The 23069-nt window shown below is 36.8% G+C and overlaps 1 protein-coding gene across 1 annotated transcript in view; it reads right to left on the bottom strand.

Annotated features, from left to right (window-relative positions):
• LOC126176584 (disintegrin and metalloproteinase domain-containing protein 22) overlaps positions 1-23069 on the bottom strand; it is a 1067821-nt gene that overhangs the window by 18649 nt on the left and 1026103 nt on the right. Inside the window, exon 26 of the mRNA XM_049923744.1 lies at positions 2610-2798. Within this exon, the coding sequence (XP_049779701.1) occupies positions 2610-2798 (189 nt within the window). The remainder of the gene's footprint in view (positions 1-2609; positions 2799-23069) is intronic.

Genomic DNA, 23069 nt, shown 5'->3' with positions numbered 1-23069 from the left:
GAAGGTTTTATTTCATCCAGCAACATCCAGATAGGTTACAAATCAAGTGTAATTATTTTGGTATGCGTTCTGGATAGCAGAAGTGCTGATATGAGCCTGACTGAAAACTTGAACAAAACCTGGATAGAATCTGGGAGGTATACTTCATTCACTACACAACAAATCAAGATCAATTTTGGTGAAATTGCTCCTCAAGGCTCTCCTCCATTATGTTGTGGAAACATGATGCATGAATTAATTACTAATTTCAATTGATGGGTCTAGTATCCCTGCTAAATAACAGGAGACACTCAGCTCAACAGCTGGAAATCTGCTGATCGCACTGTAAGGAAGAATTTTGTGTGTTTGTCATTGGCCCAACAACTGTCATGCTATTTGAAACTGCCTTTGGTCACTGGCTAGGCGTAAAGTGCTGTTCACCACTGATCATGCTCATTTGTCATGTTCTTTGTTGCCAACTTGATGAAATAGGGTTTGTAAATGTATCTATTCTAGTTAGTCTTGGTGTTGTGTGGATTTCTTATTGATGGTATTGTTTTTTGGATTTGATTATGATAGGATCATATGGTAATGGTGTTACTGATAACTGTGAGTTGATAGATTGTTAAGGTAATACATACATAGCATCTTTGCACCTTTGGAGTGTGTCTTGGCATTAATAAAGTGGTGTCTGGACTAAAACTAATGTGGTAATGATGACTCCTATGAAAATGCCTACTGCATAGCCCAGTCACACAACATTACCCCAGAAATCCTGAAACTTCTGGAGCAGCAACAACAACACTCAACAGTGAGAAGAAATGCATCAGCAGAAATGAGCACTGTTGTAGCAAGAAAAAGAACAGCAAGAGGAATTCGTTCAGCAGCAGTTAGTACTGTTATAGCAACAGTATTAGCAGCAAGTTATAGGGGGAGCCTCTAACAAAAAATCCAGTGCTGTACCTTATATTCCCATCTTCCAGTGAGGAAATTGTGGATGCAATGTCTCTCAACGTAAACTACAACTACATTTCCAGGTATATGCATGAAACCTGTCCACTAGTACTAACTATTTGAGCTGCCCAACAAGCTAAATACTCTAGCAGACTCCAGTAGCTTGTCTGAGATTGGATGCTATTCCTCCTTTCCTTGATAGCCACATTCTGATGAAGAATAATGCTTTTCTGAACATTAAAAACTTTGGCCGAAGAGGTGAAAACTTATAGATAATAGCTGCTGTAGTAATTATATATATTTTAAAAGATTCTGCAGTGGTGCATGTATGAACAACATAAATAATAGGCTGTAGTTCAGGAAAATGTTATGTTGAAGTTGTTACAACTATGAAAAGTAAGGTCATTTCACAAAATGCAGTTATGCTTTAAGAAGGAATTGAGTTGTTTTGCATTAAGTCAGAATGTATCCTAAGTTCCATACATCTCACAAAAGTGAGCTGCTGCTAATTTCCCTGGCATAACTACTAGAAACAAGCATACATATAAGCAGTGGGGAAGAAATTTTATATATCAATCATGTGTGATCAGTGTTTAGCATCCAATAATGAAAAGGCTGCTTAAAACACCACAGAATAATTGGCAAATGTATATCAATTCATGTTCAGCATCTCACAATAAAGAGGGTTCCTTAGCACTACACAGAAAATTGGCAAATATGATCACACTGTTAGAAATGAGAATCTTAACATATTATGTAGTGAAACTAGCTACTTGGCACAGCCAAAATAAAACAAGTAAATGTAGTAAAGTAGTGTACACAATATGCTGCAGAGCAGAAGAATATAATGTGGAGGGTGTTGTAACTACACTACAACAATTATTTATAATATAGTTGTGGACAGTAATTTACTAGGGACGTAAGTCTGACACCCAGGAAGGCAGCATGGTGTTGTACTGGTAAAGCCATTGAAGTTCCAAAAAACTTTATTACACAAGCTTTACAGTTCCGAAAAGTCGCCTTTTGTATCTTAACATCTTCTTTCGTATTTGTAATGTTTATCTGCTCCCATATATACGTTTTTCTTTCTCTTCTGTTTTCTCATTGTTGCTACTTTTTATTTGACCTATTAAAATACTTATTAAACATCTTCCCCATCTATCTCTGCAGTCCTTTACAATCATAATGTGCACTTGTCCAAGATTACAATAAAATCTTCTGTACTCTTGTCTTCCAGTATTTTAAGAGGCCACACAATGTGCTCTTGAGATGCACACAACAACTTTTTGATTATAAATGCTTCTATGCTCAAGAAATGTATTTTGTCTCCTATGTACAACAAAGAGAAAATTATAAGCAAAACAACTAGCTACTTTCAGAATATTATAAAAGAAACCATACATTTTTCCTTTCTTTTCAGATTATAGGGTTACGTTTTTTTCCAAAATGTAACATTTTATGTACTTGAAACCAAGAAAATAAAACCATTTAATAAAGACACCCTTAATATCAGTGAATTTGTATTTTTGAAATTGTAATCTTGTAGCTATACTGTCAAAACATTCAATGTGGAGATGCAAATGAACTATACATACTGGAGGAGACCAAGTCTTAATAACTTTGAACAGACAAGTGGGATCAGAAGAAAATGGGTGATTGTCAGCCTCGATACCCACCTTTCACTGTCTGGAGTATCTGCACAGAGTTGCTCCCCTCCTCTATCACGATCTGCTGTTTCATAAATGCCTTCCTCTTCTTCTACATGTTGGTGGTGATGGTGGTGATAGCTCTGTGGATGACGACCACTAGGGTGACGATAGCGTCCATACACAAACCTCGGCTCCTCCTCACGACTGCGACATCGTCTGGGATACAGAAGAAAAAAAAAAAAAAAAGAAAACCAAAATTACTTCATACAAACATAGGCATGTTAAAAAGTGTCTCTTCAAGGTAACTAATATTGTGTGACATTTTGTTATAAAACATTTAAAAATGACAAGTTTTTCAGATAGTTTGAAATAGTGCTCCTGTTTATAGCAATTAACAGGCCAATTGATGGGAACAAATGATGGATACATAGTGAACTTTACACTGGTGTGTTGCTTGCTTCCAACAAAAGAGAAACCATAATCTGGATTATATTCTGACACCCCTGCTATAACTTTAGATAAACTTCAGAAATTGTGTGTCACAACTCCTATTATATTTTTCATTATTTACAGTCAATGATAGAAAACTGGAAACAAAATATTCACTTTATAACATATGGTAAAGAAAATAACTAATAAGGCTGCTGCTGATGCATAAAAGATTTCAGAGTATTCATCCTAACTGTTAGCTTTTTAGCCATGTTATTTTATGGTATGCTGTCAGTTACAGATTACAGACAATTTGTAGTGCAAACCATGTTATAATTGAGAAATAGAAATGTTTGGGCAGGGAGAATGGAAAAGGGAGATAATAAGTGAAGCAATCCTGCTGCCTATATGAAAGAAACATATAAACCATACTGAAACATTTGCATCTGGAAAAACCTCCAGATCTCCGAACTCTGCTATAAAGTAACATACAATTGCAAGTGTCATTTAATTGTTATAGGCATATATCTTTGAAGCCAAATTTATATCTTCTAAAAATACAAAGACGTCTAGTGATATGCTAATGAGAAGTTAGGACAATATTTTGTACTGCTGGTGCTTCGAGTGTATATAGGTGGCAACTGGATCTTCAGCAAACTACAGAGGACGAGGGGGAGGGGACTCATCTCGATGCAAATATTTTGGCATACATAATATTTTCTTTTATGAAGATAGCATGATTGTCTCATAAGATGATGTACACAGCAATTGCTCATTAGATGATGTATACAGCCATTGGTACCAATAAATAGATGACGCCATTACAAAATATTTAAAATGGTAAAACGGCAGAAACGAGAGAGGAGCAAATGAATGGATAAAATGTGTCAGCAGTGGTTAATGGAGCACTGAGAATAACCATAATCACTATATACAAGAAGAAATATGGCCCTAAACGATAATGAAGAAGAAAAGGAGAAATGTGATTACTTGCTCAAGTGTTATCATATAATGTACACAGATTTCCTCCTAGCATTCTGTTTGTGAATATTTCTAATCTTTTTAATGTACAATAGACTGTTCACAACACATTTAATTTTTTAGATGTGTTGTGAGGCTATTATTATTATTATTATTATTATTATTATCCCTAACAGCTTAAATAAATGTCTACAAGCTGTGCCATGTTAATCCCACACATACTTCTAATTATCTTTTATTCTGTGAATACATTTTGTTTAAATCAAAAGTAATTCTAAAACATTACTCTGTAAGACGCCAGTAAATAAATATATTCAAAACATAAAAATTGATATCTCACAAATTAATGTTTTTCTCTGTTGCAGTTAAGATACAACATGAAAGACTGACCTATGGAAAATACCATTAACTTATTTTTACCAGGCAGAAGTGACACTAACGATCAACTGCCAAAGCATTCAAAAAAAGTGCCAGAGTTTTAAGCACTCCAAAGAAGCAGTGGAGTCCAAATAATACTATTTACAGAAAGCTGGCTAAATCCTGAAATTGACAGCAGCGAGATTTTTTAGGTAAATCTAAATGTGAATTGAAATGGATAGGCTAATGGTAAATGGAGGTGGTGTATTTGTTGGAGAAGACAATAAACTCAAACAAAAGTAGATAGAAATTGAAGCTGGATGTGATATAGTTTGGGTAAGACTCAGTACCAACGGTGGACATAAGCCTCTCATGAGATATTTTTATCGATCACCAGACTCCTCCCCAGGTGTAACCAAAACATTTAGAGAAAACCTTGGATCAATAGAACATATATTCCCCAAGGATACTGTTATCACTAGAAGAGATGTAAATCATCTAATGGTTGACAATTTATGTACATAGTTATAGTTTTGTAAGTGTGGGCATGACAAGACATCCTGTGAAACAATACTAAATACCTTCTCTAAAAACTGTTTAGAACAGATAGTTTGGAATCCCACTCTTGATAAAAATATTTTAGATCTAATGGTAACAAATCGACCTAACATCTTATGCTAGACGCAAACTGAGACATGTGTAATGCGGTGCAGCAAAGCACGCATTTTTGTAACTTCACAGGTTCAAGTGGGACCGTGCAAATTGGAACGAGATGTGACTGGATGTGACACGCGTCTACACCAGGTCACACAGCGTTGTGGTTGTGGCACAGTTTCTCGCACCGCATGCCACGCGAGTACTGTGAGAGGGGTGAGGCAGGAAGCAGGAAGGCAGTTCTGCCAAGTGCTCACCACGGCATGGCGCATATGGTCAGTGGAAGTGTTGCCCATCCGAAAAATATGACCTTAATGGATAGGGTTTCATTTTTTGCTGTTTAAGCGCTCCATCTCATTTCGCTAGTACATAATATTTTCAGTTACACATATGTGTACAGTTCTTTTGTTTTGTTTATTCTTTTGTCAAGAACAACGCACAGTTCAATAACTGGTGAGCCATTAGCCTCTAGGATTATATCTTCTGCCTCCACAATGTTTTCAGGTCATAAGAAGGGATATATGATTCATCATGAGGGTAGTGAATAAGGAAGTATGGAATATTGTCAAATCACGTGATCTAGAAGCAAGGCAGGAAAGTAAAACAAGGTTATCTACTTGCTGCCTTTCTTCTGGTAAAAAGTGTCCAAGATATGAAGTACATAAGTTTCACTATGTACATGTGGACATCACATTTCCACTGCAAGCTAAAAACAGTCAAAAGCGGTCACAAACAACAATGTTTTAATTGGCTTGCCGTGATGAGAAAAAGCATTTCAATGGTTACATACACATTATCAGCATTAATAAACTAATTATACAACAGGCTGCACACATGAAAAAAATGGTCGGTATTATTACGAAAGTACGAGTATCCTGAAATAGTGTGGTGATTATAAATATATTTAATTTGTTGAATGTATTGCTGACAAAGGCAGATATACTTTCATGACAATGTTTTTTGAATGATGTCAACTCCCATTCACCAGGCACACATGGCTAGCTTCCGCATTCTTGTTGTATGCATTATTTTCAGCTGCTGACAATACACTGACCATTGTGTTATGCAACAGATCAATTGTTTATTTTTCTCAATATCAACTATTTTATTTGTGAATCATGCATTGTCAGTTTGGCAAGCCTTACGTGAATAATCAGCATCTACCTTGTGCCTATCATTCCACCTGAAGGGAACGCTCATCATTATTTTAATACTGCTCAGCTCAAGAGAAGGAATTAAATCCTTTCGTAAATTTCCATTCCAGTCATTCAGTGTTAAAAATACGATGGGTTACGGAGATTCAACCAAAATCCCAACAGAACTGGCAATTTATTTTTATGTGAATTGTTGACCTTCTCTCATTCGAAGAAGCATCACCATTTATGAGTAGCAGCCACATTTCTCTTGTTGACAGGTTTAATAGTACTTCCTTTGCCAAAACACAGTATAATTTGCACTCATCTCACAGCAGCTATTGCGACAGAATTCTGAAACAGAGTGCCTCATTAAACAAGTAATTGGCAATCGGAGAGCTCAACAGCTTACGAAAAACCTCTGTTAGTTTGCAGTAACATATGAGAAGAAATTCCATGTTTATTTTCATACTAGGAAACTCGTTTCACTAACTGTCAGCAACTATTAAAAAATTACAGTCACTGGAGTGGAATAAATAACAAAAGTAAGTATAACTACTGATATATTGCTATAGATACGAAAGTTCCGTGTGTTTATGAATTGGCAAAATATTCTCTGCCTTGTGTGCTATCATTCACCAAAATCTCGTTTCGGTGTCTTGAGCAATTTAGGAGAGATAAGGGATGCTGTGAATATTTCATTCTCATGGATGTGAGATCAGGAGTGAGCGCACTACATAGGATCAATTTTCTCAAGATCGGAGGCAGATAGAGACCTCCTCCCTAGTCTAAAGAAAAATTCAACATGTTAGCTAAATTCATATGCAGCAACATATGGTGTAAATGCACCAAACGCAAAATCATAGCGAACCCTATTTTGCATTGCAAACTTTTCGAATTTTGCACAGCGTCCTACTGAAATGTGTACACCACAATAAGTATGAGCATTAGCGAGATGATGGGCACTTTGCCATGAACCTGACATATAATGCTACAAACAAGTAAAAATGAAGTATTTTTACTGAATAGTTTCTGTAAAATTGTTTGAGAAGCGCATGTGCTTCGTTACTGTCAGTGCAGAGCGTCGCCAACCGGCGTGTGCAAAGTATGTGTACTCGTCTCTATCATTGGACCCGCGTGACACGCGCGGAACGTGCGCATTGTGCTGCAGTGTTGTGTCATGTCACACATGCTATATGCCTCTCAGTTTGCATTTAGCCTTAAAGGATCTCCACTTTGAAGCTGATATCAGTGGCCCTGAAGCAGTTGTAGCAATAACGATTACCAAAATACAAAAGGCAACTACAACAAGTATAAAGATTTAGATAATAGTAGACTAGATAAAGAGGCAGTAGTGTCATGTCTCAAGGAGGAACTTGCAACATTTAGCTCTGGGCACAAATAACGAGTCAGATCTTGATACAATTTCAATGTGGTGCAAATATATGCATTTTTCTTCAAATGTTCAGAAATCTAAAACTTTGAACCCTACAAAACAAAAAAGTGTAATATTCTTTGACTACAATATCAATAGTCACCATTACAAACAGTCAGCTCATACAGATAACTTGGTGTAACAGTTTGTAGGGATATAAAATGGAACAATCACTTACATTCAATCATAAGTGAAGCAACAGGCAGAGTTTAGTTCATTGACATAGAATACTGCTTACAAAACACTCGTGTGGCTCATCCTAGAATATTGATGGAGTGAGTGGCGCCCCTCCCATATAGGACTAATACAGAGTGTTGAAAATGTATGCAGAAGGGCAGCAGGTTTGTCTGACCCATTGTAGACTGTCTCAGAACTGCTGAAAGACCTGGACTCACAGATTCTTGAAGACAGATGCCAACCACCCATGAAATATTATGTAGAAAGTTTCAATGCCCAATAATAAGTGAGGGATCTAGTGATATACTGCAATCCCTTACACATCACTCCCAATGGGACTGTGAAGACAAGATTAATTACAGCACAATCAGATGTGCGTAAGCACTCATTCTTCCTACGCACCGTACACAAATGGAACAGAAATAAACCCTGATACGTGACATGGTGCTTCTCCATGCACCTCTTCCATCCACTTGAGAGTTATCTGCAGAGCATAGATGTGGATTTATAAGGTGAGATTCTCAGTGTACTGAAGTATGGAATAAATTACACAGTGTCAATATCAATAGCAACAAAATAAATGGACATCAATACTTTCATATCCAAACATTAAATTAAGTGAGAAATTAGAACATATTCTCTACGCTGATCCATAACTTTGCTATGACATTGATGTAATAGGAAGTATAGAGGAGGTATGACATTTAGCACAAACAAAATTCTCTCCCATAATGATGGTAATGCTTGAAAGCAACACGAGCACAATAAGATTCTGTGATGATGTTACAAACTCTCAGAGATGATGGAGAAAGGTAAATGAATCATCTTGAGGTGAGAGACCCTAGTACAGAAGTGACAGAGTCAAAAGGTGTAAGTGATAATCTACTAAAGTTCCACCTCAGCCCGCCCCAACTTCTGAATCCTGATCATGGCATACAGAGTTCCTGCTGAATGCTCCCCAGTACCCTCAGAATACTCTCAGATGATTTCCCCTGTTGAAGGCACATATAGCTCGATATGAGAGGGACTGAAAATCATAAGTCCATGATACAGTAATACTAAATTCCATTTACCTGCACAAGTTATACAAGCTGCTACATGTACAACAGTTGTTAAAAATGGCGTCAGCAGCATCAATGCATGAACTTTTGTCATATCTGTTTTACTACCTACTGGTGTTGTTTAAAAGGTGTTACCATCAGCAAGAATTTTTGGCAGAAGAGCCCCCTTCAGTCTCAACAGGCATCATTTACACAAGACTTTTACCATGGCTCCACAAGAAGAAATCAATTGGGGTGAGATCACTTGAATGTACTGGCCACAAAACAGGACCTCATCTGCCTATCCACTGTTCAAGGAATATCAGATCCCGTGGTTCACAAACCCTCAGTCCAGAGTAAGGTGAAGCTCCATCATGTTGGAACCATCTCCATTGACAGATAATGAAGTAGATATGTTTCAGGAACCTCAGTAGTATGACTCTGATAGACACAGTGTACGCTGTTGCCTTTAAAAAGGGAGGAAGAAGAAACATGTCTAATATGTAATCACCGACTGTGCCTGCCCACACATTGACTAATAATCTGGTCAGGAGTCCATGTAGTTTGTTGTCTTTCTCGGCCATTACCCCATTTCACTTAATCATTGTTACAGTCTTGGAAACATGGAATGAGTCTGATGTCTTTTATGCAAGTATTTGGTCTTGTACAACCTTTCCACTTCTCTGCTACTTCCATTTGCTTGCCCATACATGAAAATCATGTTCCATTGACATTAGTACTTCAGCTTGTAAACACAGACTGGAATCTATTAGCACACCATCTGCATTGGGTTAGTTGAGTTATTATCCCAAACCTTTACACCTGTGTGCTGGTCGAGACAGCCTACCCTACAATTTTTGCAACAACAGTACCAGGTAGGTATATTATACAGTCAGAATTATATGAACGATTTTCACATATAACTTTCAACTCAGTCACTTGTGGACCAGGTCCTTGACCTCAAACTGATACATTTACCCTTCTCCATCATCCCATAAAGTTCATATCGCAGAATTACCCTGTACATGGCATTAGAGTAAAGGGAAGCTTAGAGCGATGGAAAACCTATAAAGTAAGTAATGCATGGTTTTCATGTAAGAAAGTTACTCATCCATCAAAAAATTTTCAATTATTAATAAAAAATGACTGAGAATTGTTCAATCTTAGCACTACAATCAGCAGCAGATGAATGAACTATGTGATGGAGTGAAAACAACAGGAAAAAGTACGTAAAATGATCACACGGACACACATTTTGGCAAAGCGCTATAGGTAATCTTGACCTCCAATACATAGTATTTATTGGATAAATTATAAATATTTCAGAAAGATTTGCTTTGATCTTGGAAAGTAGAAAACTAAGTCATGTTTAATGATGCGGAACACGGAGAAGACTTGTGTTCCCATAAAGTGATCAAAAGAAGCAGAAAATGGCCAGACTGGACATCAGTAAACTTTATAATGTTCACAAATGTATAGCAATGAGTAGGAGACTGGCACCTTTAGGAGAAGTTGAATCTGATTTGAGAAAACCTGTAAGCACCTGTTATAATAGTTGGAGAACATTGTTGGTAAATCACTTCCAACAGAGATAGAATTATGGAATTTTAGGTATGACGTAAAGCAAAATATAAAGAATGCAGAGGGATCTGCAGTGGAAAGTTTCCCAAATCAGATTGCAAATGGAATCTGAAAGCTGTCGTTGATCTTTCAGTAGGGTGAAGGGCTCCAGAGTGCAGGTATTAAAATAGCTAATTAATCACGATGAAAAAGTGCAAATTGAAACTGAAGGTAGCAAGCGACTGAAATTGCACACTATAAAATACTGGATGATAATCTAGGTGTCTGGGGGTCAAATAACAGTATGGTCAAGTTATTAATGTTTACCATTGTTTTTCTCTGACATTCAGAATGAATGATTTCTGAGTGAAGCCAATAGCCAGTAACATTTCTGAGATATTTTCCTAATTTAATTGTTTGAATCTTTACCTGTCATGAGAAAGGAGCGACAGTTGTACATAAATTGAAAGGGAAATGTATTAAACTGATTTATTAGAGGGTTGGTTGGCAATCCTATCAGATAAGGGAAGGATGGGGAAGAAAATTGGCTGTGCCCTTTCAGAGGAACCATTCCAGCATTTGCTTGAAGCGATTTTAGGGAAATCACAGAAAACCTAAATCAGGATGGCCGGACGCGGATTTTAACCATCATCCCCCTGAATGCGCGTCCAGTGTGCTAACCACTGCACCATCCCGTTTGGTTTTATTAGATGATGATGGTATTAGAGGAAGAGGTGGATTCTTCAAAAGGAAGAATTTATTCAAAATAAACAGAGGTGGTTGGAGTAGAAATGTGGTTTGCAGTTACTGAATTTGATGAATCATACAACACTCTGTTCCTGAAACTGGTTCACTGTGTGCATGGTGTCATTTCCTGAATGTTGCAGAGGATTTTGTATCTGCAAACAGCAAGAAAAAATATATAATGGAGTAATACCACTCCCAAATCTAGCCTATACTCTACTGCTTTACTTTCCTGTCACTTCCATATCTTTTTTTTATTTTGATTTATTTGCTTTGTAATCTAAAAGTTATTTTCCTTTTTTTTCTCTTTATACATTCTCGTTTGTCCCCATTTTTCATGTATTTTCATTTAAAAATCGTAAATATCATCACTGTTTCTTCTCCAAAGCTTAATCTTCAACACATCCACATATTTTTACAATATATTATTCCACCACCTTCATGATAAACTCTTCACTCCTAGGTTCAAGTCTCTATGGTTTATATGGAGCATTTTCCTTACAGCCTACAACCAATGGTTTATAATCTGCACTACTCTTACATTGCAAAAAAAAAAATGTATTTAATTCATTAAATGAACCATTACATGACCAGAAAACTCCATATGTGCCAGCCTGTGCAGTCATTTTATGGGTATTTAAGAAGGAAATAAAAATAAATAAATTTGAAATCTACAAAAAAACTCCAAATTATTTTAATTGTTTAGTTATTTGTCAGCAGTGCATCCATGGTAAATATCACTCAAATAATACACACAGTTCAGAGAATGGTTCTTCTGTCAAATGACATCAGACATACATCTAAAATACTGACAAGAAAACTTGGAACTGTTACATAAGTGGCAGTACAGTTACAGTGACTATCGCATGATCTGCACATATAAAGAATATTTTAATTAACATGCATTTACATTTGAGTGGACAGTGGAGTTTATTATTTCAGAATTATTTTAGCAGTTATACAAGTCATAATGCCATGTTATCTTTTACAACAAGTAAGGAAAGTTCCTGGATTATTGTGCAACAGAGTAAATGGTGACATTTATAAGAAAAATGACCTCCAGACATTGTAAAACAAAGACAAAGTACAAAAGCTGTTACATTGTATAGTCTATATTTTCTCCAGTATCAGTCTGTAGCTACTGTATACTTTCAGGTAAACAAATGTCCTACTTTATTTTCAAACCTGTGAGATTCTGTTACAAAAATCTTTCATATTATTTGCAACATTTTTTTGTCAAAATTAAAGGCTGACATAAAAAGGGGATCGACAAGCACACTTGTCTTACTATCTTCTTTTTCAAGAGGTTTAGTGCAAATAAAAAAAAACTGATATCACTCTCATGTTCTTTCATTTGACTGGAAAATTTTGAAATGCTTGTAGATGGAATCATCAATGCATTGAGAGCATATTTTACTGCTGGTTGGTTCAAAATATTAAAATATGGGAGTCTGAAAGTCCCATAATATATTCAGTAATATTTACTGAAAGTGGGATACGACGGCAGTGAGTTCTCTACTAGTGAAGTCTAAGATGTATTGGACTTAGGACTGGATGATATGGAAAAACAAATGTTTAGTACACTATTGCACCTTTTGATAAATAGAAGTAAAGATGAATTTATCATGCAGCAAGGGAGATCATATTTTAAATTAAAAATTATGATAGTACTTTTTTTTAGTTTTAAATTTGTGATGTTACTTTATTTATGTAGATGTGGTTACAGATTTTTATTTGTACTTTTATCATTGCCATAAAGTAGTATTAGATTTAAAAGTAACTTGGAGTGCAAAGATGTAAAATTTGACAGAATGGATTAATTGAAAAATAGTGCAGAATGAATATAGAGAGAGAAAAGGATAAAATGAATAGAGTGAATGGCCTTTTTTCCTGAGCCTTAACAGCAAGTCAGTGATATACCAATAAGAAAAAAAAGACAAGATGTGTTTAGACAGACTGGAAAGCATGCAATGATTCACTTTCGACATAACAAAGAAGCTACTACAGAAGCACTGGATAATTGCCAGTTAGTTTATGAAAAGAAGCATGGTTAAAGGTACCAACATGCATCACTGGCAGGGATGTAGTCAAAGTCAAGAGCAGGTACGAGCAAACAAAGGAAAGATCAGACAGGAATATCAGAATTACTATGAAAAGGATAGGCTGCTATTCACCGAAAAGATGACACACTGAGTTGCAGACAGGCATAGCAAAAATTATGTTACACATCTAGCTTTCAGCCAGAGCCTTCTTCAGAAAAAGAAACACACACATTCACACAATCAAGCACTTCATGCACACATGACCATCATCTCTGGCCAGAGCAGCCATGGACAGTGCTCATGTGAGCATGAAATGTACTTGCTTGTGTGAATGTTTGTGTGTGTATGGGGGGGGGGGGGGGCTTTCTTTTCTGAAGAAGGCTCTGACCAAAAACTAAATGTGTGACAGTCTTTTCAGTGTGCCTGTTTGCAACTCAATGTGTCATCTTTATGGTGAGTAGCAATGTATCCTTTTAATAATATTGTTAACAGCAAACAAAAATATGGGGAGATAACTCATGGGAATATCAGAAATAAGAGAAAAATTAAAGGAAAAACTGTATATGGTAAAAAATATGGTAGAAATTGAACATCAAATGAACAGAAGGGAAGAAAGAGAAGGCAACATGCTACTTTCCTCTTTATGGGAAACACGGAAATATTTTTGGAACTGGCACTTGATTTACTTTTTTTGGTGATATCTGAATGTTCTCATCATTTGGAGACTTTCTCTCACAGTTTAATGCAGTTGCACAGCACTGTCCACTGGTTACAAGGAATAGTTAGAAGCAAAATATACATTGACAATTACTTTATGAATTTTTTCCAAATTCTAGAAATTCAATGGGGCCTGTGAAATATGATTTATGAAATGGAAAGTAAGCTAATATAGTTTCATTTTTTATGTTTTGTTGTATTCACTCTGTTTGTCTTATTATTACTCTTTGCCTTTGATTTGATTATTGACTTCCATTGTACTTTTATCATTTTATATTACTATTCACTCGCAGTACAATCTAGTTTTCTAATAAAGTGACTTAGAGTCTTCCAGTTACAGTGATACTGGTCTATCTGCCATCATCTGGATTACATTAGTTGCATCACATGTGTCTACTATCACAGTAGCATAATATTTGAAGATTAGTCTAGCAGTATTTTCTTAAACTGTTCTAGTGAGTTTACTCTCTTGAATAATTTATTCAGTTTAGTCAGCACCAATGAAATGTACAGGCAGTCATTGTGATCAGATATGTTACTATGACTGCTACTTCAGAAACTGTGTTAAGATACATAGCATTTACACTTTTGCCTGAAATGGCATTTTCTGTTTATCTTTCCTCTTTATATTTCTAACACAAAAAACAACACTAATTCTTAAGCATCTCACATAACTATACATTTTTGTAACTGCATTCCTCTCATATTCATGTGGCTTGTTGCAAAAAAGTTTGAAGAATAAGATTAATATGATTTGGTATAAAATATGTTTGGGGAATATGAAATGAAGGCATGCATTGAACTTGATGTTTCAGTACCCAAAGATGGAGAAACTCCTCAAATAGATTATTAAGGTCAGTCACAATGTAATTAATTCTCACTAAACTGAATGAATATTATTTAGAAAAAGTACAATACTGGTAAATGACCTAGTTAATATTTTTTTATCACGTGTATCATTGTCTAGAAACATAAGAACAAAATACTGTCTGCTGCTCTCATTGTTTCAATAGTGCTTTAGTAATAGTGGAGAGATGTAGCTGTCTCAAATTCTGACCTGTGTTGATTTATATTCAGATTATACAATTTAGTCATAAGCTCCATGCCATTTCAGTATGAAAACTGAATCTGAGTGTATATAGGGAAAGTTTTTAGCTTCTCTGTAGTAATAAACAAGATGAAGTACATGTAGCAGAGAGCTCATAATTTGTGAGTTTTACTGAGCATTTTTACAATACATTATGCCTAAATTAATTTTGCAGCTTAATTTCAGTAGGTCAAAGTTATTTTAATCCTAAATTCACAAACTGGATAGTAGAGCTCAGGCAGGACTATAGTTTCTGGTAAACAATTTGCTCATAAATAAAATGTTACTTTGGCTTTAGAATCCTCATGCAACACATAAACAAAAACCAAAATTAAAATAAAGTAAATATAAAAATCAGCAAAATAATGAAGAAATATGAATATAAATATATATATAGAGATATATACTGACTGGAAATTACATGTAAAACAGAGACAGAGAGGCGAACTGCTTGTTAATGATTTTTCTTATTACCTCTGCTATGATCACAACGTGCTAGGATGAATTTCACAGGTAGAATTTGCGTTTCCTGTAACGATATAAACTGAATCAAGCTTCTGAATATTTAAGCATTATTAGTGATAGAATCAAGATTTTTTTTATATCAACTGTAATTTGAATCATTTTAAACAGATTATTTAAAACAGTGCTTTTGAATCTGGAATTTTCATAGGAGACGTATTATTGGCTGATAATACCTTAATTTTTCTGTTATCAACCAATAATTACTAGCATCTTGACCAGAGTAATCTTAAGTTAACTTTTTATGTTGTTCAAATGAGTTTTTGTGGTACTGTGTTAGGAATGGATGTAATTATATGAAATGATACTGACACAAAGGATGACTGCAGCAGATAAATGACGTTTTATCTGACTATGCACATGAAACAATTACCATGCAAGTATTACATAAACCTATGCCGGAAGGTGGGGGGAAGATAATGGAAGAAAAGAGCAATCACAAGTTACTGAATGCCTTAACATAACCTGTTGGTCTCATTAATTTTCCTACACACATTAAATGAATATACTACATTTATATCAGTGATGAAGGACTGAGAGGTATTGTAAACAGTCATCTTCTCATTGTGATTGCAGCATCAGTTGTGAAATTCTCATGGATGTAAGAGAAGACTTTTTTCCAATATGCTGCAGTGAGGGGTGCTCTAAAGTCTGCCTATTTCCTGCCGTTTCTTATCATGAACACAGAAAATGAATTATACTGAAATATTGCTTAAAAGAACTGCTTCATTCAGATAGAAAGATAATGGATGGAGCAGAAGAAAATAGAGCCAAAGAGAATGATTTAAGATGGAGGATGCAAGGGTGTATGGTTGGTTGTCTGAATGGTGTGAGGATAGAGTGTGATATGAAGGAAAGGGTAAGGGTAGGGCACTACCGTGATGGAGAACAATAGATAGAAAGGGAAGGAAAGAGAGAGAGAGAGAGAGAGAGAGAGAGAAGGGTGAGAGGTATGTCTTTCCAATGCGATATTCTCGTCAAATTAATCTTATTATTTGCAGATGGAGACAAATTTATTTCTACATTAGCATTTACAGTGACTTTTGCTAGTAAATGGTTAATGTACTGTTGGAGGCAGTTACTGACAGTAATAAATTATCTGATAGTCACACTGCCACAATTTAAATGGCATTTCCATTTTGTTAGGATTTTGCACCATTCACTACAATTTTCATTACATTCGGACATGTTTTATTTATTTATTTTTTAATCACAGACTCTTGGTATATTACTCTCTGTTGTGAACATAAATCTTCAAAGCCTCTTTCTTCAGCTAATATTAAAAATAAATGAATGCAGTCAAAAGAAATGTAAATTATTTAAAAAATAAATTTGAAAAGAAACAGTAAAAGAACAAATAAAATAATGCAACATAACATGCAAACATCAAAACATGTTTATGGCATAAAATGATCTGTTTACCAGAAAATATCAATTGCAGTCCATATCATTTACCATTTTTAAACATGTATTTCATGCTTTCTTACTTTGACACAGAAACAAACTGCCTCCCATATGAAATAAGTTCAGGGCAGCCTGGAAGCTCTACAAAGTCAAAAAATGTTCAGCAAAATTATAAAAAATTTTTCTTTATTAAGTCAACATTTAAAAAAGATATTACATGTTTCTTAACGTTCAACAGAAACAGAATGCCTCCCAGATGGTGTTAGTTAAAAGAAACTTATAAGCCCTACAAAGTCTAAAAATTATTGAGGAAAGTGAGCAAAATTTGGGACCTGTGATACAACCATCACGTAAATGTGCAAAATCATTATGTAAATAGCAGGTATACAAGGAACATCTAAAAACAAATGGAAGTATGTTCAAACTTCCACATCAAAGTTTCTTTTTGAGGGAAGAAACTGATCAGGTCAAATGCCAAAAAAGGAATAGAGGGAAAAAGAAAACAGCTTTATATATATTGTAGATGTCCATTTCTGAGTGCATTTACTTTATATATATATATAACCAAGGTTTTTTTGAAAGCTACCATTCATTTTTTAAAACCTTGCCTTACTTTCTGCATCATACATAACAGCCCAATTCTGTGTATACACCAATGAGCTGAAATGTTATGACCACCAGCTTAATAGCTTGCTTGTCCATCTTTGGAATGAAATATATACCTGATTCTGCATATCAGGGATCAACAGTTTGTTGGTAGGTTTGTGGAGATACGTGGCATTAGATGTCTATGCACAGGTCATTAGTTCATGTAACTAACGGGCCACTGTTTTGCGTATGTGGTGATGGTGCCTGATAGCGACCCAGATAGGTTCCATAGGATTTACATCAGGCAAATTTGGTCACCCAAACATCAATGTGAGTTCACTGTAATATTTCTCAAACCATTCAGTATGGCTCTGGCTCCAAGACATGGACAGTTATACTGCTGAAAGATGACATCACTGCTGGGAAAGACATCAAGCATGAAAGGATGCAGATGATTCGCAAATGTCAGCTTGTTTTTGATTACTACCACAAGTTCCATGCAAGTGAAGGAGAATGTCTCTCATAGCATAATACTGCTCCCACTAGCCTGTGTCTGTGGTGTGCTGCACATTTCAAACCACCGTTCACCATGACGGTGGCGTTTGTGGAGATAACCAGTGACCTAGTGTAGCAAAAATGTGATTTGCCCAAAGAGCTGACACATTTTCATTGATCAATAGTTGAATCCCAATGGTTCCGTGCCCATTGAAATTGTAATTGACAGTGTTGTTGGGTCAAAATGTGAACACGCAGGGGTGGTCTGCTGCGGAGCTCCGTGTTCGACAATGTACGAGGAAGGTGTGCTCCGAAACACTCGTTTGGGCACCAGCATTGTGCTCTTACAGCAGAGATGCCACAGATGACTACCTGTATTACTTTACAGAGCAGCCTCTGAACCCCATGTTCTGTGAAGAGTCATGGATGTCCAACCATTTAGCGCCTAGTGGTAGTTTCATTGTCCTTCTACCTCTTTCCACATATGCTTACCACAATTGCATGTGAGTATTCCACCAGCTTTGCTGTTTTTGAGATAACTCATTCACAGGCACTGCATAATATTATCCGTCCTTTGTTAGAGCTGCTTATCTAAATGGATTTCCCCATTTGCAGACATTTATTTGCTAGGGTGACCTGCATCTGTGTCTGCTCTACTTACATACTTTTGTTACTGTGTCACATGCCTGCAAAGCAACCAGGCGGCATCAATATTGCGGTGGACAGTGGTCATAATGTTTCAGCTTACCAGTGTTGTACACTGTATGTTATGGATATTTCTTCTACTATATGCACATAATGATATATCCTATGTTACAAGAATACAGCTGTGCAGAAGGTAATTTCTGAGACAAAATTGCAGTCACTATCTTTATAACTTCATTGTGTCTTCAGCTGATTTTTGATGGTGATACATATCCTTAAACAAAAAAATTAAGCAATATGTGTCCACGTTAAATATTAGAAATACCAAGGAAAAGATTTTCACTCACCTTAGTGCTGGTTTATTGATCAGAAACCAACTAACTTTTACATGTATTACAGTGTCTACTTCCCTACTTATTTCATATGATATATAAATTGTTCATAGTAGCTTTTTCGAATTACTTAAATATTGACTACATCGAGAAAAATATATTCATCCAGTTATAAAAATGATGGAGGTTTGGAGCGTTATCTGGTTCACATTCAAATCTACATGAAGTGTGTCACATTACGTAGGTAGCATTTGTATAAATGAAGTAGAAAAGACAGATAAAGAAGCAATGACAACTTTTGTTCTTCATCATAAGTGTAACTTTCTGTTTGATTGTTGCTACTGAAAAATGATCTGTTATCATTTCAAACTGATATAACACAGAATACTATGAGTGATGATGAATGTTCAGAAATCATATGGTACTCTGAATAAAGTGATTCATAAAAAAAAATATCAAAACCTAAATCACATGTAGTTGCTTTGAATGAAACAACTAGCCAATATTTCAAACTACCCACACTCTGTCAATTACTAAGCAGCTAAATTAACTAAATAAGCCAAACATGTAATTCACAAACAAACTGGTACTCATCTACATTTATGATCTGACAAGCCTCATTTTGAATGTGATTCTAGGTGCATGTTCTATCATTGCCTAATTCATCACAAATTTCCCTATAAGAATCTATGGATTTTTTAACAGGACGTTTACAAAGTGCAGAAAGCTGATACACCCTGTTTGAACATAATGAAGAAAATTTTTCAGATCCATATGCTGAGGACCAATACATAATTTATGAGACAAATGTCTGTCATTTTACTGAATTAATGGAAGTAAATATAGCATTGTCAAAAAATCAAATGAATTTAATAATCAATAAATGAATTCAAACATTTCTTCAATAAGTACCCATTATTGTAAAGGACACCAATATAAATGCCAGCAAAATATTTATAAACACTGTTGCTTCCACCTGAAAGTAAAATACAGGAATGGATAGACAAGTGGCAACAATATGAATTTCATAAATTATTTTATATCCATATGTTGTTTGTCATCATTAACAGGTGAGCTTTCGGCCACGTTACTCATGGTTTGCATTTCTCACCAGGAAGTTCATTCCATGTGGACACAAGCACCACCATTTCTGTGATAAATTAGGTGATGTATGCACAACTGGGCTTGGCCAAGTTGTCCCCGCCCTTGTGGTGTTTGGCGGCCTACGAGTATGGCACTATTCTTCTTTGTGGGCAGATATAGATCACTGGTGGCACAATGTTTCTCATTGGCTGCTACCAACATTTTTAGTCTTGACGCCTTTATGTTGTTTGAGTTTTCTATTTCTGATGAAGTAGAGGCCACATCAACTGGAGTCCCTTTCCAGGAACTTGAAAATCTCTGCACTGCATTTGCACTCGTATTTCAGCCAGTTTTGCTGCTGTGAGCTAGCATGTCTGTGGGTTGCTGGGGTTATGAAACTGGTGAAATCTACCTGAGGGACCACACTCTAGTCATCATCAGAAAGCCCGATGTTTATCTGTGATTGTGTGGAGATTTCAAAGCTAGAATTAATGTTGAATCACACGTGGGATACTACTCCAAGATCAACCTCACTGATGCTTACCTCCAGTTACCCTTTGATTGGAATCAAAGAGTAATGTCATCGTTAATATGCCTTTTGGATTATGTAAGTACAAGCAATTCCTGATTGGCATTGCTTTGGCCCCTACAATTTTCCAAAGGTTTCTGGAACAGCTGATGCAACCATTTTGAATTACTTGGATGATCTGATTGTTGTGGGATCCTTCTGTCAGGAGCATTTGCAAAACCTTCACACACTTTTTATGACCCTGCAGAAAACAGGTCTGCAATATCATTTGGAGAAGTGCAGGTTGTTTTCAGCCAGAAGTGGAGTGTTTGGGGCATTAGCTCACTAAAGGGGAATCAGACCCACTGATTGGAATGTCGCCGCAACGTTCCCTATTATGCCCCACAAACTTACATGAATTTAAGGTATTTCTGGGCAAAATCAACTATTATTCCAAGTTATTACCCGATGTGGCACACACTGTGCAATCCTTCAATCAGTTGCCTAAAAAGGGCCTGCCTTACAACTGGATTCTTGTCTGCAATTGAGCTTTTACTGAAGTGAAAACAATGCTGAATCTGCCCCTTGCCTCACACCATTCTCTCCCAATGCCTGTTGGTCGTGGTGGCTGATGCTTCTGCCCACGGCATTGAGGCAGTCTTGGTGCACTAGGATAGGGATGGCTGCAAACAGCCTATAACATTCATGTACAAGACATTGATCTGCGCACAGCAAAATTATTCCCAGATCAAAAAGGAGGCACTAGTGATACTGTTTGCTGTTAAAAAATTGCATGTCTACCTTTGTTGGGTGAAGCTCTCTGTACTTACAGATTACAAGCTGGTGGTGGCACTAGTCAGGCTGCGCTCCAGCCTCCCAGAGCAGACACCCTAATGCCTCTAGCACTGGGCATTGTTCCTGAGTGCATCAATTATACCTCCCAGTATAAGCCCAAAGCACAGCATTACAATGCCGGCACATTGTGTACCAGCCAGCCCAGACCCTGATTTTGGCCAATATGAGATCCTCTGCTTCCACATCGATATCGAGTGGCAATATACGTTAGACCATTTCCCAATTATGGTTGCTTGTCTTCACCACCACATGCCAGGACCCCCCTCCCCCTCTGATGCAGGTCTTTTGCCCCATGCCCCATGGCTGTACAACTTACCTCACCCACCAGTTGGTGACTGAGCTCAACTGCTGGAAACATATTTCTCACAGGCTCTCATTGTAGATGATGTCATTCTTTTGGACACTGAGAGTGACCAACATTCAGTGGTCATCCTGGCAGATCTGTGCCAACAGTTATTGAGCTTGTTACATTGAGGATGTTGGAGGATGTACCCCATGAAGATGTTAGCTCACCAATTTGGGGTCAACAGTGAGAGTGAAAGAATGGTCTGTGGATGCACAGTGAGAACCTGGCACCAGGCATCATTCCCACAAACTTCTGTCCCCTGGCCTACCCCTTGCCTCCCCTGGACTCCTTCCATCTTGATTTTGAAGGCCCATTTTTGGAACTGGCATAATTGCTCATTGTGGTTGCTTACTCAAAGTACCCATATGTTGCGCACATGGAATCTGCCATGAGAAACATCATCCTTACTGCCTTAGCCCATATTTGGCCATCAAAGTGTTGCCTCACATGTTGATCTTTGACAAAATGCTGCAATTCATGGCAGCCACCTTCAAAATTTCTGTGAGGCCAATGACATAAAACATATTTGCAGCTCTCTGTTTCAACCTTCCTCAAATGGTTAAGTATAATGCCTTGTTTGGGCTTTAAGCAACAAATGGAAAAACTGTCGAATCCTGTGCCACTAAATTGGCCCTCACCCTGTTTTTGAACACTTATCACATCACACCCATTAAGAATCATAGTCCTGCTGAGCTACTCCATGGGCAGCAACTGCAGATCCTGTTCCATCTTCTGATGCTGTCCCTTCAGTGTTCCTTGTGATAGATACAAATACCCAGCAAAAAGTCAGTCAGTTCTGCAGTTGCATCTTGTATTGTCAGCTACTATCATCGCTGTACTACAGACTATCAGATAACAACCTTGCTTGGCACTTGGTTTGTCTCTCTGGTCATATTTTAGATTGTATCTCTCTTTGTTAACGGCCTGCTGATATCATTGTGGTGAAGGTTTTCACTTAGCATAGGCTGCTTTGGGTTTGTCCTAGTCTGTGTTTTATCCGCCATCAGTCAGCAGTCTTTAGCTTGACTACCACTTGGTATTGTGTTCTCTTCTGCAGATATCCCTTCCACTTTGCAGCTTCGCTCATTTCTCTCCTGCCTTGCAGCTTTGCCCATTCATCTCCTGGGTTCTGGTGCATGTGCTGATATGTGGCCTTTCACGGATGTAGCAGAATGTGTGTAGAAGGTAGAGGGAGGTTGAGACAGAGTGGAGGAGGAAGAATGGTGGGAGGCTTATGTTCCAAGTAGACCTGGCCAGGGACTGGGATCTGTAGAAGATAAATACTAAAGTGTACGGATTTGATGGATCATTTTCTGCATTAATTTAATGAGTGCAGCAATTGTTAATTCCTCT

Source organism: Schistocerca cancellata, chromosome 3, assembly GCF_023864275.1.
Source record: "Schistocerca cancellata isolate TAMUIC-IGC-003103 chromosome 3, iqSchCanc2.1, whole genome shotgun sequence".
Lineage (NCBI taxonomy): Eukaryota > Metazoa > Arthropoda > Insecta > Orthoptera > Acrididae > Schistocerca > Schistocerca cancellata.
The sequence above is the reverse complement of the archived record's forward strand: the minus strand, read 5'-3'. Positions and strand labels throughout refer to the sequence as shown.